The sequence below is a fragment of the Acartia tonsa genome, chromosome 13 (assembly GCF_053477335.1).
Source record: "Acartia tonsa isolate MP-2025a chromosome 13, ASM5347733v1, whole genome shotgun sequence".
Classification (NCBI taxonomy): Eukaryota; Metazoa; Arthropoda; class Copepoda; order Calanoida; family Acartiidae; genus Acartia; species Acartia tonsa.
Window position 1 is genome coordinate 30,071,294 of NC_137272.1, and position 19,823 is coordinate 30,091,116.

Consider the following 19,823-nt stretch of genomic DNA (forward strand, 5'->3'; position numbering starts at 1 on the left):
CCCTAAGAGTTAAAGATCTAGGGCATCTTAGTCAAATTTTTATATTTATATTTATCCCTAGACCCATGTTTACATACTTGTGAATTAATGTAGATTTTAAAAATTGAGGGTTTTTTTTTTGGGGGGGGGTGTCCCACTCCAAAGGAAATAGCTTAAAACCACCATAGGACCAGTAGATATATTCCCTGAAGAGTAGAATCCAATCGGTTCAGTGGTTACAGAGATCTTAATATTCAGACGGACGGACGGACAGACAGCTACTTTGTAATAGATAGCGAGGCTGATCTATAATTCACAATGTCCGTATGTACGTTAGGTAAGAAAAATGAAAGCATAACTATGCTGTTTAAAATACTAGCAATTGCGCTCCTAGCAACGTTTTCTTATTCGTTGCTTTACAACTTTGGAGACTTTTGATTGTTTAAGTTGAGTGTTCAAACGTTTCTACAGCTAATTTTGATCTACAGAGGGGGTAATTATTGTGTATTATCATTGGGGATGTACACAAATTTATCGGCCATTGTCTTACCCCTTTAGATACCTGATTACAACTTAAGTTTTTTTAATTGCTTGTTTATTATGATATTGTGGGGCCACAGTAAAAGTGTCTGACTATGACGTCAGAAAAAATTAACAATTAACCAATGAGAAGCCAGTATTCACAATGGTAAAATATATAGCGGCCTCTCATTGGTTAGTTGTTAATTTTTTCTGACGTCATAGTCAGACACTTTTACTGTGGCCATATTGTGGTGGTATATTGTAGTAAAAAGTATCTTTGGAAATCATATATGAGCAAAACAGGGATATAAAGGGGTAAGACAATGACCGATAAATTGGTGTACATCCCTAATGATGACACACTAAATTACCCATTCTGTAGATCAAGATTAGTGGTGTAGACGTATGAAACTTCAAATTAATAAACCAACCAATCAAAATTCAGTAAAAGTTCCCAAAGTTCTGAAGCCAACAAATAAGAAACCACTTTTACAAAACTTTGAAGACTAGTGTAATAAACAGCCCGTTGATCCCTCTCTCTGTCAGCAAATATATATAAGGATTTTCAACTCCCTCTAGACTTCCGTAGACAATATGTGATCTTGAAATGTTCTTTCAATGATAACAAAAAAACTTAACTAATTTTTGTAAATGCGTAACATTTTTCGAATCATTATTCCAGATTTTCTTCCAGATGATTTGAATCTTTTTTCTTTTTGATTGTTTTAGGCTATTTTTTTGGATTTAATCGCAAACATCTCTTCAAACCCAGACTTCTACGTTAATTTTTGGGCTGTTTATTACACTAGTCCCCAAAATTTTATTATAACGTTTTCTACTTTTCTGGAATTTTAATTGATCAGTTCATAAAGTAGAGTGTCCAAACCTTTTAACCACTAACTATAATCTACTTAAAGGGGATAATTTTAATTATCATCATTGGGGATGTAATTGCCATTGTCTTATTCCTTTAGATCAATTATAAAATTTACTGTTTTGTGTTGAAGCCATTTGATTTGTGATATTTATTATTCATAAGGTTGAAATTCTGAAATTCAAATCTTATTCAGCTCTGACAGTTTATACAAAACAGTTTATACGCCCCTAGTGACATCTAGGGGCACTTGAGGAGGGGGAGTTGAATTTGATAACTCAATTTTTTCTTTTAGATATAAAAAGAAAAATAAATTTGGGGGGGGGGGGGGCGGTGGGTGGATTTTTTGATGGAGGTGGGGTGGTACCCTCACCAAAATAATTATACCCTTTCCCAGGCAACCCTGCAAAGGAGAATCTGATCGGTTCAGCGGTTAGGGAAAGAGAGAGAGAGAGGGGGGGGGGGGCAATGGGCTGTTTATTAAACTAGTTCCAAAAGTTTTACAATAACGTTTTCTTATTCGTTTGCCTAATATTTTGGGGACTTTTACTGGTAGCAACGTTTCTATCAATAATTTTAATCTAAACAATAATTTTGTTGTGGAAGTTTTCATCATCGGTGAGGTAAATAATTAATAGTTAAAAGTAGAGAAAATGCTCATTAATTTGCACTTTTATGATTTACATACATAGGTCGTGCACCACAGTGCGTATGAAGGTTCTTTGACTTTTGTGTTAGAACCTAAATTGGGACATAGTGTATTTCATTACCTTAGGTAAGGTAACTTCATTTCACCTTTCAATAAAATCTAAAATGCAGCCGTTTTTGAGAAAATTAGATTTGAAAATTTCAAGTTCAATTTTCATCCACTAGGAGTTATCGCATAATCATGACAAGAAAAGCAAAGGTTATTTATTTAAATTTTTGAACAACTATGCTTTTATAAAGTCTGTCATAAAACCTCTCTATATATGATTTATTTAAGGCTTAATTTCCGTGACCTTAGCAAAGCAACTGATAAAAAAGCCATTAATTAACTCACTTCTGGAGAGGTTTTATGAAGAACTTTATAAAAGCAAACTTGTTTTTAATTTAAATAGATAATCTTTGCTTTTCTTGTCATGATTATGCGGTAACTCCTAGTGAATGAGAATTGAACTCGAAAATTGAATACAAATTGCGAGTTAATGGAAAAAGTCATGGTTGTATTGTATGGACTAACTTACATAAACTGACTGAGCTATTAGAACCATAAAGCTCTTAATATTCTCTTTTATCTTTAATTGACATAAATAACCTTAGTAACACTAAAATGGCATATACTGGTACCCAAAGTTTTATAAAAAGTTCTCTAATTTGTAAAAAAAATGGGTACTCTTATTAAAATCTTGATTGATTGGTACAAACCTTTAGTATCCAACTTTTCAATCGATAATTTTAATATTGAGAAGGGATTATTTTGTTAATGTTAATCATCTATTCCCCTACTAATAAGCTAACTAACAAACTTTACCTCAATGTTCCCTTTAAAACGTAAATTATCTGAAAGGGACTATGCACGAAAGAAAGCAAGTGATTTTAAGCACCTTTCAGCATTGAACCTGAGTGTTTTTTTAGTGAATATACTAGCTGTATGCTTAATCAAGTTATATCGACTAGAAAATTAAGTTTCTCCATTGTTCTATGTGTATAAAACTTTGAAATAATAAGCTTTTTTTATGAAATATAATCAAATGTTTTGTTGAGTACAAACTGTAGTTTCAAAAGTTTTGACGCAAAAGTATGTTATTTGATTAAAATGTATATTTGTAAAAAGCGGTGGTTGCTTGTAATATTGAAACCAAATATTAATTATTGCAATTTTACAATTTATAGCATTTGATAATTTTTGTCTTTTCTTTTGAACTCAACAAAACATTTGAATGAAAAGGTGATATATTTTATTCAAAATTGAACTTTTGTTACTAATGTACTATTTGTATTCAACTGTACTTTTTCAAACATTAAACAATTCAATGTTTTTCTTCGGAGAAATTACACTCAAGAAAAACTGCATTTCCCCCAAATGAATTGACGCATTTTCCAGGGATCTGAGGGACAGGACAATGAATGATAAATTGATGTGAATCTCCAATCTGTGGATTGAAAATAATGGCAGAATAGTTCTGACACTATCCGTTTAAGAATCAAATAATCAAAATTTAATAAAGGTACCCATAGTTTTCAAGCTAACAAATGAGATAACAAGGGTATAAAACTTAGGCTACCAAAGTTATTTACAGTCTAATGTCCTCTTTGTCCCTGCGCAGTTCTTGCCAATTTTTTTTTGTTTAATCCCATGGATCTAAAGGGATAAGACAATGGCCAATAAATTGATGTACATATCAAATTACCCCTTCTGCAGATTATTATTAGTTGTTGAAACGTTTGAACATTCAACTTAGTGAGTCAACCAATCTAACTTAACTAAAGTCCCCTAGTTGTTTAGTCAACAAATATGAAAACGTTATTATAAAATTTTTGGGACTAGTGTAATTAAATGCCTTTTGTCCCCTCTCTATCTCTCTGGTTTAATCCTGTTCTGTACTTGATTTCTGATCATTTATGCAATAGCTTTTAGTCAGGGAGGGAGGGAAGATTGTACTGAAAATTATACAAGTAATTAATGTTTTCTCATTACTGGCTGGCTTAATAACTTTGGGTATTGTTATTAATTCTCTAACTTTTCATCCAATAACAAAGGTCGACCTCTGGAAATTTTAGGTCGGACTAAAGAAGCTTTAGGTTGACCAATTTTATAAAGGCATTTGTTAGTTGTACTTGTTTAGGTTGACCTACAGAATAAATCTATCGACCTCTAAAAGTTGTTTGTGAACTAGGCAACAATGTCTTATCCTCTTTTAGTGGTTTTACATGGAAATAGTATTAATTTTTATAAAAAAGTTTTTAGTCATAGTATATTTTATTTTTATTTCGGGAGAGGGCAGAAAAAAAGGATGAATTCCACCTCTTTAAAGACACAATTGATTGTAAAAGAATTCAGAAAAAAACTTATTTTTATTCGAAGCACTAGAAAGATTAACATCAAACTTGTTCTTAGGAGGATTTTTTTCTCAATGTTTTTAAGTTCGAAGATTTGTTAAAAGAAACATTGAAAACATTAATAAAATTAAAAGATTTAAAAACTTTTTAACATTTAAGAAAAACATTGGGAACCTTAGCTTCGTGGGAATCGCTAAAAATTCTTAGGACGTGTAAAAATGTTAATGTTACCACTACTATCAAACAAGGATGACAACATCCATAAAAGCGAAGCTATGAAACGGTAGGACAAACGAACATTAAAACTTATAGTTTGTCAGAACTGAATAAGCAGACAATTCATACATAAGTCTAAACAAAATTGTAAGTAAATTTAAAAAAGACTTCTTAATTACAGGATAAAATTTAAATGAACGTGCGAACTTTTTGGTAGCGATTATAGAAGTGCTACACTTTCTAAATAGTACCTTATTGTTATGGGAATCTTCATGCAAAGTTTGATAGAACAATTCTGACGTGTTTTGTAATTGACGAAAAGAGCCAAGTGCCACGGACGGGCGGACCGATCCTAATTATAGAAAAAACTTTGCTTTCAGAACATTACCTCTCTATGTAAGGAAAACGTAGGTAAATGTGTTTAACATCAGAACTTGGGGGATAAGACAATGGCCTATAAATTCATGTTCATCCCCAATGATGATACACAAAATTACCCCTTTTGTAGATCACAAGAAGCTTGACAATTAATTTAATTTAATTCAATAAAAGTCGCCAACGTTTTTTAAGTCCACAAATAAGAAAACGTTATTACAAAACTTTGGGGACTGTAGGAATAAACAGCCCATTGTCCCTACCCTAACCTGGATTAATATTGCCGGTAATATAAACCTTTATGAGCTAAGAATGTTTACTTTAGGTTCTTCAATAACAGCAGAGACATCTAGCATTTAAAATTGATGTAGAATATAAACGTGGATATTATGACAGGGGAATTACTGTAGTCAATTTAGCATGCTAACATGAAACTCATTTATTGGTCAGTTCGTTCATCAAGTAGGCAGGGAATTGATGGGATAAAGAGTGTTGATGAAGATATTCTTTTTTTTAGCCCGCTGAACTTTCACTTTATCAAAGAACATGAAAATCTGGTGTAAGATCTAAGTAATAAATATCCTTTTTTCAAAAGTAAAATTCAATTATACATTTTTTATGGTTGAAATCGTTGACGTCCAAACAAGCATACACAAGTTATAGAGCTTTGTATTCTGTATTTGCTATTTTTATATATTTTTCTTATTGTATAAACATTAGTGTTTACTTATTTGTTTATTTAACTAGATAAACTTAGATTCAAATTTAGTATAATTTATACTTACTTTAGTTACTTTGCCCTTAGCCTCTAGGAAACAAAATAGGCCATAATCATCCGCAAACATTTATAAAGATTTCAAGAAAAATACAAAAAAACCTTACCACTTTATATAGGATATTTACTAGGTATAAAGCTTTCTAGAAAAGTTAAACCCATATCTCTAACTTTACACAATAATGTTTAACAATTAACCACATTTAAAAATGCGTAGACACTGTACAATCTTTACAAAAAAAGTCAGTGTGTCAACTATAAACATGTTTATTATACAGCTTTTTGATATTTTTGGTCGTGATGAACCCAATGTAAAATTTCATATAAAAGCAAAGCATCTCCATAACCATATCATAAAACGTCCATATTAAGCATTCTCTCTTTAAGCAATTTTCTTTTCTGTATGTTTTCATCCTTGTCTGACTAAACTATAGTGAACATACTAAACTTTATAAGGTTATAAATTAAAATTCACCTCACTTCTTGAAAAAGTTGAAACTTTAGTTGTCATCCTTATATCCATCTATCTATTTATCTGGATCTAGTACAGTTCACGGGTAAGTAAAATGTTGCTAGTATCGATTTTTTACAAAAGTCTACAAATGATCGGTTTTTTTTATAGATAAATTGGAACTAAGAGGTTAAGTGTTGTGTTTTTTTGTTCGTTAGGTAATGTTAAATTGGATACTGGGTAGCCCCCACAGGGTTAGGGCACCGCTTGTACAGGATCTATAGGTTTAGGGCCAACTGCATTATATCAAAAATAGGGCGGTGAGGGGGGGGGGCGTTATCAGAGTTAAACAGGAACTTTGTGTGAAATCACCCATGTCACTGTTAACTGCACTAGATCCTCTTATATTTCAATTCAATACAAATTGTAGATAAAGTTTTAAACGTTTGCAGTTTATAAACTTTTCTAAAGCACGGCAACTCTTTAATTTTCTTTTTTCGGGTTTCATACAAACTCCAGCGATCTTGAGTGATAATACAATGGACCGATAAATAAATTTACATCCCAAAGTATGATAAACAAAATTACCCTTTGGGTACAAGTGTAATTTAAAGTCAAATGTACCCAGCCCTTCTGTATAAATCCCCAATAATGATAAACAAAATTATTCCTTCTGTAGATCATTTTTATTGCTTGGAGTTTTGACACTGCTAGTTTGAACAAACCATTTAACATGAACAAATTAAGCTTAAATAAAAGTATCCAAAACGTTTTATAAAACTTTGGGTACCAGAAAAATTAACAAAAAAAATTAAATATCATCCCTTTCTGGTATAAAGTGAACTTTTGACCATTTTACCTTTTTAACATTTTTTTACTGTATTTTATTAAGGGTATGCCCCACTGAAAATGATATTATGTCGCGAAGGTAAAAGTGTGATTTTTAGTGGCTTATATCAATTCTTGGCTTTTTAAGAATTTGTATAAAAATTTTAGGCTTTAAAATATATTATTCATATTGTGTTTTATACAGCTTAGCTTCCTGTAAAAAAAGAAAATCTATTTTATTTGGAATGGAGGGGGAGATTAGACGGGAAATAACAGTGGTTCCTAAAGTTTTATAACTAAGCTTTCTAGGTCATTGGCTAAAACAATTGTATTAAATCTTGATTTGTTAGCAGTAACTACCAAACTTTTTGTTCAATAATTTTAATCTACAGAGGGGGTTATTTAGTTTATCATCATTTTATAGTTTATTAAAAACTTTAATGTCCAATTTTTTTTACAATCTTATAATTTCTAGATGTGTATTTTCGATTCTTATTAATGTATTATTATTTCAGATGTTTTTTGTAAATAATTGGAACTAAAATTAATGAACATAAAGATATCCAATTAATAATATATAATCACTTTACAATATTTATGTTTCGACTTTGCTTTACGCCACATATGATAGCTTTCATCCTTGTTATTCTATAAATATTATCAATAATTTTATGGATAAGACAATGGACGATAAATTGATATACATCCCGATGAGGATAAAACCTTTATTCAATTAAAAAGTTTTGACACTAATTGTTTGAAACCAACCAATTACGATTCAGTAAAAGTTCCCAGCTCGTGGATATTAAAACTTTGAGTACCTGTATAATTTACAGCCTACTGTCCCCTTCCTCCATGATAAATATAAAAATGATATATTTATTTCCTTATTCATATCAATATGTTTTCAAAGGCATAAAGGTAAAAGTATATCCTATTATATGAAGTAGTAAGGTTTTTTTTGTCTGAAGCTTAAGATTTCAATAACTACTGAACTGATTGAGTTCTCCTTTTGAGGGAAGCTTCATATAGGTCCTTAAATAATTTTAGGCTATTTTGTATTTAGTTTAAGCCCTGGGATGGTTCTGGCTATTTTTTGCCTGATACCTCTTTAAATACAGTCTCTAGATGCTAGGGACGCAGTCGCTAGTATCATAATAAACTAAACGAGAAAACCCGCGGCATTAGCGTAAATGCTAGCGTGCCTGCTTGCTGTAGGGGAGGTGTCGGGTTCAAGACTGACCAAACTTCATCATACTATACATGTTAAAAATGGTACCTACTGATGCTATTTTTGGCACGCGGCATTAATAGTGAGGGGGAATGCATTGCCCACTAAACAGCCGCACTTTCATTTCCATGCACAGTTGAGACTTTTACAATAGTTTTGGGCTTACGTAAATATGACTTTATCCCTGTAACAACATATGTATAAATGTTTTTGGTTATTATAATTTACAAATGGCATAGGAAATGATTGTTATATGTCATCTTACTAGGTACACAATCATTAGACCAGAATAATCATTTGTATTGGTTTTAATAATAAAAGATATGTTAATCGCTTCGAAAAAAATTAATATCTGGTGGATTAGAACAGGTTTTCAGCCATACTGAAATATCATACGTTTTCTACGAATATAAAAATGTACAATCATATAGTTTAAAACCAGTTTTTAGCCTGTGCCTTCGGCATCTCATGGTTTAAAAAAAACGGAAGGCGAGAAAAAACTATTATGATTATTTTATGATTAATATTCTTTAAATCTTCTTTTTTGGATTATGGATATGTATTTCTAGAAACTAAAACATTGTAAGAAATAAGTAAGACGAATGGTTAACGGACCCAACATGTAAAATCCTCAGACAGAAAAACTCAAGGCATCAAATTTTTAAATTTATTCAACGTTTCGAGGGCAAAACTGCCCTCATCATCAGGAATTTTTTTCGTCCATGTACATTATTAACAAAACACAAATTGTAAGAAATAAAATGACAAGATCCATTAAAAGGGAAGCTCTGAAACGGTAGGACTAACAAAGATTAACACTTGTAGAGCGTCAGAACTGGATAAGCAGAATGTACAAATGTATAAGTCTAAACAAAATTGTAAGAAAATTTGATGCAAAACTGCTTACTTACAGGATACTGTTGATTCTAACGGACGGACGGACACACCCTAATCATATTAAAGATTCAATTTTATAAATGGGTCTGTTGTGAAAAATTTTTCATGGTTTTAAATTTTAATCTTATACACATATCAAATTTTTTAAAGCTAAGTCTTTCTATAATTATTAATTAGGGTCTGTCCATATGTCCGTCCGTCCGTACGTACGTACGTAACAGATAGCTTTTTTCTTTCATTTCGCAAGTTAGAATGGTCTTTTCGATTTCAAACTTTGCATGATTATTCCTGCTGTAGTAAGGTACGATTTAGAAAGCGTAGCAACTCTATAATCATTACCAGAATGTCCGTACGTCCATTTTAAACAAATATACGTATAATTTTGTCAAAACTTTTATATTTTTATTTGTGAATTCTGTTCTGACACTCTATAAGAGTTAATGTTCGTCTGTCATACCGTTTCAGAGCTTTGATTTTATGGATGTTGTCATCCTTGATAAAACATATGCTCATTTTGCATTATAATATTCAGCAAAACAATTTTTTTCTTCTGACTCTTTAAATAGTTGATAAATGATGAATCTTATTTTTATGGTCAAATCCTTAATCTACCCTTTTCTTTTTATCCACATATTCAAGAGTCTATTTATCTTTTTTTAAAGAAAAGCTTTTCTATAATTAACGTCGGTCTGTCCGTCCATCTGTCAAGAACGGTTAGCTCTTTTAATTAATTTTGACATGATAGAACTGTCCTATTTATTTTAAACTTTGCAGGATGATTCCTATAACAATCAGGGACAACAAATTTTCAAGTGAATTAATTAATATTGTCCTATTCATCTGATTTGTGAAATACTGATTCCTAGGACAACAATGTTATATGCAAAGCACATATATAATCAAGTCTTAGAAATGTAAGTATGTATCCTGTATTTATGCAGTTTTGCATCAAATTTAATTACAATTTTGTTTGGACTTATATTTATAGTACTTATTCATATCTGACACTCAACAAGTGTTAATGTTCGTTTGTCCTACTGTTTTAGAGCTTCGCTAATTATGGATGTTGTCATCTTTGTTTTTTTTTATCTATTTAAAGTTTCACTTGACTGCACCCTTCACATCAACATAACATTCACAGGGACCTAAAGGGATAAGACAATGGCCGATAAATTGATGTATATCCCCAAAGATAAAAATCCTAATTACCCCTCCTGTAGATTACAATTAGTGGTTGAAACGTTTGGACACTTAACTTAATGAAACCAATTCAAATTCATGAAAGTCTCCAAAGTTGTTAAGCCAACGAATAAGAAGTTATTATAAAAGTTTGGGGACTAGTGTTATAAACAAACAACCCAATGCCCCCTCTCTCTCTGTAACATTCATCTTCAGGGTTTTTACAATATTACCAAACTTTTTAGTATGGTAGATAACTAAATTTGCATATGAACTACAAAGAAAAACTTTATTTTAAAGTGAGGCCAGGTTAAGAAAGGGATAGTCGAGCCCTAGGATACTATTTAATTGAATACTTATAAACCAATATTATGAAATATGTACTGTATTGTATAATGTATATGCCCGATATTGAAGTTTTATCTAGATTTGCAATATACCTGCTTAATACCTTTGGGCTTGGAGAAAATTTGTAAAACAACGTAAAGGTACTCAGGGTAATAACATCACTAATTATAACAATTGAAGACACTCTACCTTTTCATCGTACGAACTATGTCTAGAAGTCCTAACTGTGCATGGAAATGCATTTCGCCTACTTTTGGACAATACATTCCCCCTACTCCTATTTTTTATGTCATGCATCTGACTCATTAACAGTAGGTACAAGTTTGAATTCTTTCGTTATGATGCGGATTTCCTACATTTTGCATCCATTTTCTTATGTATGTATTTTTCTTATATTACAATGGATTTAGAATATATGGATATTGTGTGAGATTCTTCCATACCCTGATAAAATGGTTCACCCAGCTGACTAATATAAAAATATCCCCCCCCCCCCATACCCCTCCGATCCCCTGAACATGGAGTATCGAGGACTATATTAGCATCCTAAATTGAAGACACAAATTCCTCAGTCACAATATCCACATATTCTATGAAGGGTTGTATCAGATACATTTTTAGTGGATGATTTCTTATGCCGGATATCCGGTCTAACCCTAATTTCTATATCCATTTATTTTATTCAGACCCTTGATAACCGGAAGTGAGGCGCACACCGCCTTCATCAAGAACTCCATCAGATTCTCACATTTCGGGGACATCTTCCACAGAAACAACATGCCACACGGCAGGATATTCAGTCAGTTTTATTCGTATTTAAAACAAGGATGGCAATATTCATTAGAAGCGAAGCAGACCAGGGAGAAAGGGAGGGGACATTGGACTGTTTATTATCAGAGTTCCCAAATTTTTATTTAAAAATTTTATTCGTTGCCTTAACAACTTTGGGGGCTTTTATTGGTTGGTTCTTTTAGTTAAGTGTCCGAACGTTTCAACCACAAAATTGTAATCTATTGAAGGGGTAATTATGTGAATCATAATTAGTTATGTACATCAAATTATCGGCCATTGTCTTATCCCTTTAGATCCCTGGAAGCAGACAACTAAAAAAAACCTATTGGAATGAATCTTAAAGAATAGTTAGTCAGACAAACAAACAAATCATAAGCTAATTATTCAGATATTTTACAAAGAAATTTGAGAATCCTATCTTATAAGCCGGACAGACAGTAAGACGGACAAATGAGTTTTGAAGTAGATGGTAATTAATCAAGATAATGTTATTAAAAAAAATCAAAAAATCAAGTTATAGTTCTATTATGTATTACAGCCTTACAGAATACAGATAGACCGATTGACTGAGTTTGAAATCAGATTTTTCTTGAGAAGCGTTAGCTTACTATCTCTAGTAGGAGCCAAACAGAAAGCTTTTTATTGTTGGGAATCTTTAAAATAAATTACAATCAATCTTTCTGAATTTTATTAATGAACAATATTGCTTTTTAATCTGTTTTGATATCTCTGACAGCAATGGATATATTATTACTTTGATCTTACAACAGATTTTTATGTTCTCTAATAAAGTAACCTGCAGCGGGCTAAAATAACCATTCAACCCTTACACCCTTTGGACTCCATCCCCTCCCCTCTTACTGGATTAATTGACCAATAAATAAAATCCATGTTAGCAACCTAATTTGACAACAAGTTTTCCCCTGTCATAATATCCACGTATATTCTACATCCATTCTTACAGTTTCCCAGACATGGAATAGTGATTATTTAGAGCATTCTCCTCCAGACTCCCCCCGCCCCCCCCCCCCGGAAAAGTGTTTAGTCATAGAGCAGCTTTATACTAATAGCTTAGTTGTTTGATGTTTAGAATTAATCTGAATCAGATATTTGTTTGTTGTTCCACTTCTATATTAATGCATTTCCTGAAAAGAAACATCTTACGCATTTGGATCAACAAATAAATAAATTTTCCAGCACATTTTTTCTATTCTTAGCATCTTTTACGAGCGTTAATACGTAATTTAACAAAACAAAAATCCAGGGAGGGAGGGGACATTGGGGTGTTTATTACAATAGTTCTAAAACTTTTTTAATAACATATTCATATTAATTGGCTTAACAACTTTGGGGACTTTTGTTGAATTTTGATTGTTGAGTTCATTAAGTTGGCTGTCCAAATTCTAAAGAAGGTGTATATGTGCATCATCATTGGGGTTGTACATCATCATATCGATCATTGCCTTATCCCTTTAGATCCCTGAAAAAAATCAGTGGTTTTCGTGTTATCACATTTGGAGCACAAGCGAACTTTTCGAAGAAAAAAAGAGTGTTGGTTTGGTTAAGTTAAGTTAAAGTTAGTAAAGCCCCACAGGGTTAGTACCCTGTTATGATAGAGCCTACCAGGGGATAGAAAGAAAATTACATAAGTTAAAATAAGAGTGTATTTCGGTGGTTTGTCTTTATTACAGATTAAAAATAAGAATATTTTTTTCTTATTTCTAGTTGTTAAATGGTATGTGTTTAGCTGGGTGCTGCCACTTCTGCCACTAGCAAATATACAGTCACTGGATTTTTGACAAAAAGTGTGTGTGTTTGTTTGGGTGTGCAATAACTGTATTTTTGTCATACCCCTAAAAATGCAGCTGAGAATTGGACAATAAAAATTTCTTTTTGACAGTTAAATCACTGTGTTTATGACACTAGGTTGATTATATTTTTGCTAGTCGTAGATCATCCATATACCCTGTATGTGTGCTAGAATGATGTACAAAAATAGAAATTTTTATGGAAAACTTCAATAAAAACTGAGCAATCTATTTGTTAGAATCAAGTCACAACACCCAAGAAATATACTAGTACCCAAAACTAGGCTAAAACCAGAATGGCTAAAGAAAATGCGCGTAGAAGTAGAATTTCTGTTTGTTTTCCCAACTTGTGCACGCGCTCCATATGCATTATTAGGTCTTTGAAATTATTTGTAATAATAAAGGCAATAATCCTTGACTTCTTAAGACATACAAAAATTACAATTTAAGTTTTGGAAAAAGCTCTTTATAGTGTCTATAAAAATAATACCATACAAAACTAATGACCAATGATGGGCCAATAAACAGACTAAATTACCAATGACTGGCCAGTATACATTTTAACGAATGGTAGGCCTAATTTTTTGTAGGCACTATAAAAAGCTTTGCCTTAAATTTTTTTATAAAGATTCGGCCTCTAGATAAATTTAGATTTGGAAAGTGCAGTTGGCAGTAAGTTGCAGTAAAAATAGCAGTAAACCTGACCTGATCCGCTCCTTATGTTGTGCACCTGTAAAGAAAATCAATCATTGCACTGTTTATGTTCAAGTGTTTAGATAAACATTGACAACACAAAAAAATAAAGTGGTAAAACTCCATTTCATCGCCACAGAGAGATCCGCAAAAAAACCTTCTTACTTCCAGTGACGCGAAAAAAATACATACTTTAAAACGTCTATCATTAATTATCTATAATACAAAGTAAAACGATATTCGTCTGTCAGTCTGAAGCTTAAGGTTTCAGTAACCACTGAACCGATCAAGCTTTACTTTTAAGGGAATATACTGGTCCTGTAATGGTTTTAAGCTATTTTCTTAGGGTTTTTTTTACACCCCCAACTCCCCCCACCAAAATTTTTTTCTAAATGTAAAATACAAAAAAAATTGGGTTGACGAAATCAACCCAACCCCCCTCAAGTGACCCTAAAGGCCACTAGGGGCGTAGCCGTTTGTAATATAAATAGTGACTAAGCTCTTACAAGACGCTAGAAGCACCTTAAAAAGGTGGAGGGGAGATAAGTCGAATCTTTTAGTTTTTCATTAAGCAATTTTTTAAAAATTGTTTTTACCAGTGGTCATTTTTGGTATCCACCCCCAAAAAATGTATAAATTGGACAGATATATACACAGACAACCACCCCTTTACTTTTATATAATGACTAAAATACGTAGATGTTTTATTATATGGGGAGAGGAGGATATGAAGGGAGGGGGACAAATAGAAAAAAATTGGATTTTACTTAACAAAAAGTGGTTAAAAGAGGTTTATAGATTTGTTTTCCTCGTGTTGTTTACAGCTTTTATCAATTGTTTCAATTTATCATTGTACTATCATTGTTTAAATATTTGGAGCATGGAAAGAAAACGAAGTAGCGGGTTTCGTCGTATTTTTACAGTAGATTTTCATCTTTTTCTAGAACTTCAACATATTTCTTTTTTATAAATTCACCTTTTTTGTTACATATACGTAAAAGCAAATTTATTTACATATTGCATCTATGAACTGTAACCTATCTGATTTATTTTTGAAATCATATTTCAAACATTTTGCTTTTTGAATTTTGATGATTTTATTTTTCTTGATCATTTCTAGACATGAGATTGCTTTATTTTCATAATTCTTGTATAAACAAGGATGACAACATCCATAAAAGCGAAGCACTGAAACGGTGGGACAAACGAACATTAAAACTTGTATAGTGTCTGTACTGAATAATCAGAATATAAAAGTATCGAAAGAGTCGAAGCAAAATTTAAGTAAATTTGTTGGAAAACTGCTTGATACAGGATAATGTTTATGGACATACTTACATTTTTAGGACTTGGTTATAGAGTTTATTCGCTTATACTATTGTTCTTTGTTGTCCCAGGAATCGATATACCAAAAATTAGATCAAACGGATAATTAGATAACATAAAAATTTGTTGTTAAAAAAGTAGAAAAATCAACAACAGGACAATTCTAACATGCCTAAATTAACGAATAAAAGCTATCTATCTCGGACGGACATACTGACGGACCGACCCTAATTATAGAAAAGCTTCGCTTTTAAAAAAGAGGATTTCTGTAGCCCAAGATCCCGAAGCCTTTTTTTATTTAGAAAGGTTTAGAGGCTTCCAGAGGCATAGTAAGTTTTCATATTTATTTTAGAGATTTGATTTTAATTTATTTATGTGTATTGAAACAGGGGATAGGACATGAACATAAAATTATTCTCCTCCCCTCTCAAATGTTATGTGTAAAATAATGCCTAGATATTGGAGTGTAAGTGTCCCCTCCTTCCATGAATATTTCAAACTTTCACTTTCAATTTGTTTTGTGCTTAAAGACACAAATTAATCTTGCAACTTTTTCCTATTATTGTTTTAAAAGAACTTAAAGTAACTTCATTTTAAATAACAAGGAATAAAATATCCATAGAGATATTTTATATGTTTATTCTTCTTTATTTTTCATTTTTCTTTAGGAGTCTGTTTAAAATCTTTTCAATAATTCAAATCAGTTGCTGAAAACGGATATGTACTTACATTTTAAGAATCAATTACATTGCCGCTTTACTAGTAACATTGTGCCCAGTCATCTTAAGAATCAACATTCCAATAATGATAATAGAGTCTAAACTTCATTTGGTACTTCAATATTACAGGAATCATCCTAGCAAGTTTGTAATCGAATTGTGACAACTCAAACATGCCTCAACCAATGTAGAAAAAATAAATCTATAAGTATAGATGTTTTACCAGATAATTACCTGGATCCCTCTGTTGGGGACTTTTTTCGTCTGCTAGCAAATTGCTTTTTGCTCTTTTGTAGTGACCTGGCTATGCTAATATTCCCGACGCTATTGGTATTGATTTTCAAAGACCCAATTGAGAGACTGCACAGGGTCCTCGGGTTGGGGACACACAGTTATTTAACCCCTTTATTGTTTTACTCTAACGCAGAAAACCTTTTCCTGAAACTGACTGAAATATTTGTATGTTTGAAGGTGTTTGTGTTTATAATTTCAGTGATGCGACAACTCATCTCTGTCCGATATTCAGATTAGGTAAGTCGTTTTTTTGGGATCAAGTGCAGTTCACGGTAAAATGTTCATGTCTCCAAAATACTATGAATTTTAAAGGCTCCTAACGGCCAAACGGTGGAACGTATAGATTTTACTTGCACATAATTTTTATCCACAAAAGAAGGCCTACAAATAATCTGTAATAAAAAATGCATCGATATTTCGCAGTGTACATAAATGTGCAAAAAATACTTATTTTACGCGTTTATTCTTCAGTGAAGCTTTTCCTGTGCATCATTGGATCTTTGCTATTCCATATTATTTGTAGGCCTTCTTATGCCGCTTAAAACGGTGTGTGGGTGGGCATGATATGTACGTTCAGCCGTTTTGCAGCTAACAGCCTTTAAAATTCATAGATCTTTACCAGTGCTGGTTCTTTAAATCATTTTAGTGGTGCGCTAGATCGGGGCGATCAAGTTCACCCCAGTTTGGCGCGGCAATGCCGCGCCAGTACCGCGCCATTGGGCGCGCTGGTTCGCCCATTCCATTTTGATTTAAAGATTGAAATCTAATAATATCTAGGTGCGCCGAACTGGATCGCTCCGATTTAGCGCACCACTAATCGATATAAAGATCCAGCTCAGGAACATTTTTACCGTAAACTGCACTTGACCCGATTTTTTTTGTAGCGAAGCTATTTTATAATTACAAATGACCGTTCGTTTGTAAGAAATTAAAGGTTGAAAAAAATGAAGAAAGGCCTTGCAAATCATTGCTCGGCACGGTTGGAACTTCTTTATAAAGGTGGTGTAATTAGGAAGTTTGTTACCTTTGAGCCAGGGCACATATCAACATTTTCTAAGGTCAAATAATACCTATTTCAATTCCTTTGCTATCTGTTACAAAAACCTCTCTTTTTTCTATTTGGCTGCGTACTTAATGGACATATTTGTTCTGGTTTTAGCTTTTTTGGCTCGCCAAATTCTATCTTATATCTCTTTTACCAATTATAAAGGTGACACTATTAATTGCATCTAATTTTTCTGGAAGGGTGGAGGCACTGGACAGTAAATTCGCTGGTACCCAAAGTTTTAAAAGCACAATATGTTATTCTTTGCTTACAAATTGTGGGGAATTTTATTGAAATTTGATTAGTTAGTCCTTAACTTGTAGTGCCCAAACGTTTCAACCAATAACTCTAACCTACAGAAGGAATAATTTTATCTATAATCTTTATACATGTATATCTATTTATCGTTCCTCTTATCCCTTAAGATCACTTCGAATTTTGGCACAACTTTTGCCTTATCAAATTTCTTGTTTTTAGCAAGAATTGATGTCTATCAAACGTGGTTCTAAAGTCAAACGTACATTAAATTCTTATAATAAAGTAACAGGATGTGTGTTTGTCTGTCTGTACCGAAAGAACCGCTGAACCGATCGGGTTCTCCTTAACAGGATAGCTTCTCATACGTCCCGGAAATGTTTTAAAACTATTTTGGGGGAGGGTACCACTACCTTCCCAAGAGAAATCGTAGAGACTTAAACAAAAAAAAACATTTAAAGTTCTACTAGAGGCCTCTAGAGGCGTATCCTTCAGTACATAATATAATTTATTGTCTTACATGTTACTATAATTAAGCTTATACAATTGGTAAATCTCAGGAATTTTAGGAGATAAGATAATAGACTAAAAACCAACATACATAAACATCCCCAATCCCGATCAACAAAAGTACCCCTTCTAACATGAATCATTGATGAAATGATAAGCCTAAAAATGAAATAGCAGCATAAGTATTTTTTTATGTGTTTTTTACACTTTATTGGCAACCATGATTGCAAAAACTTCGCAGGGTATGGAATTGGCACAATTTTGCAAATACCTGTTCATTAATTTAAGTGCTTGATCTATTACTTACATGAAAGTTCCGATTTTTATAAAGTGTGACGACATACATCTAAGTATTAAACAACTAGCGGTTACGCCCCTAGAGGCCTTTAAGGTCACTCGGGTGGTTATTTTTTTCTTCTGGTGATTTCCCTGAGGAGGGCGGTAGCCCCCCCCCTTCCCCATGAGAAACTACGCTGTAAAGGACAAACCAATCGTTTCAGCGGTTAGCGAGATCATTCGGTGCTGACAGACATAGATCCGGTCACTTTTATATTAGGATAGCTATAATATTAATGGTGTGATTCTTAAGATCTCATTAACTGCTGAACCGATTAGGAATATAAGTACTGGTCCAAGGTTAAATTTGAGCTATTGTCACAAATTTTAAGAAAGGTGGTTTACTCCTCATTCACAATTCGCCTTTAGAGGCTAACGACTGAGCCACTAGTTAACGATAGAGGAACAAGCAAAAGTTAGATATTCAAAGAGAAACAATAAGTTTAATCTTATACATAACCATTTTTACTTGATTACTTTACTTCAGGCGACATAGTGGAGGCGGCTGGAGGGAACTATACCAAAATGGCAGTCAAGGAAATCATAATATCAAATAATCCTTTATATGAAAAGTTTAACAAAAGAGCATGTCCCTAAAAACAAAAAATTACACCACATATAAGTTATTTTTATGAAAGTATTAAACATTCAAATTCATGCGGCGTAGATTCTTTTATACAAAGTACTTTTACGTAAATAGTAACGGACTGACATATCTTATTTGTAGAGTAGCTGCGCGAATTAGAAATTATAATATGAAAAGTAGTTGGATTTGTTTGTATATGTGAGTGTATTCGATAAATCTTAAGAAAAAACCTAAAATTACTTAAAGTTTAATCTAGAAATGCATTCATTTTTTTCTCTACATTTTATTTTCAAAGTTTTTAAAAGCGAAGGTTTTCTATTATAGATAGAAACACAATTTATTTTTTTCTTGTTTTATTTATGGAATATAATTGTTTTACTAATGTATAAAAAATAAGTTCCAATAAAGATGTTAAGAAATAAGAATTAAAAAAAATGTCTTTGCACTTTAAATCTTTTATATGGGTCTTTTAGTATATATCGTACGTGAAACTTATTAAACGTGGTTTTTAAATCTTGTTAAATTTTGTTAACAAAAGGTTTCTATTATTCATGGAGAATATATTGCGTTAAAAGTGGGCATTTCTGACAAGTTATAGATATGATATAATTTACTATGTATACTATATGGCAATAGAGAAAAGTGTTCGTTGCTGACATTTTATCAACGTAACGCTATTCTAGTAACAGTAGGACTAATTAAATGCATTAAAAGTTCCAAAGTTGTTAAGCCAACGAATGAG

The 19,823-nt window shown here is 32.3% G+C and overlaps 1 protein-coding gene across 3 annotated transcripts in view; it reads left to right on the plus strand.

Moving 5' to 3' along the window:
* Positions 1–19,823, plus strand: part of LOC145335104 (P2X purinoceptor 4-like) — a 129,775-nt gene that overhangs the window by 60,082 nt on the left and 49,870 nt on the right. For all 3 annotated transcript variants that reach the window (XM_080180822.1, XM_080180824.1, XM_080180823.1), the window contains 3 exons: positions 11,404–11,504; positions 16,527–16,586; positions 18,983–19,030. In XM_080180822.1, coding sequence (XP_080036948.1) covers positions 11,404–11,504; positions 16,527–16,586; positions 18,983–19,030 — 209 coding nt within the window. The remainder of the gene's footprint in view (positions 1–11,403; positions 11,505–16,526; positions 16,587–18,982; positions 19,031–19,823) is intronic.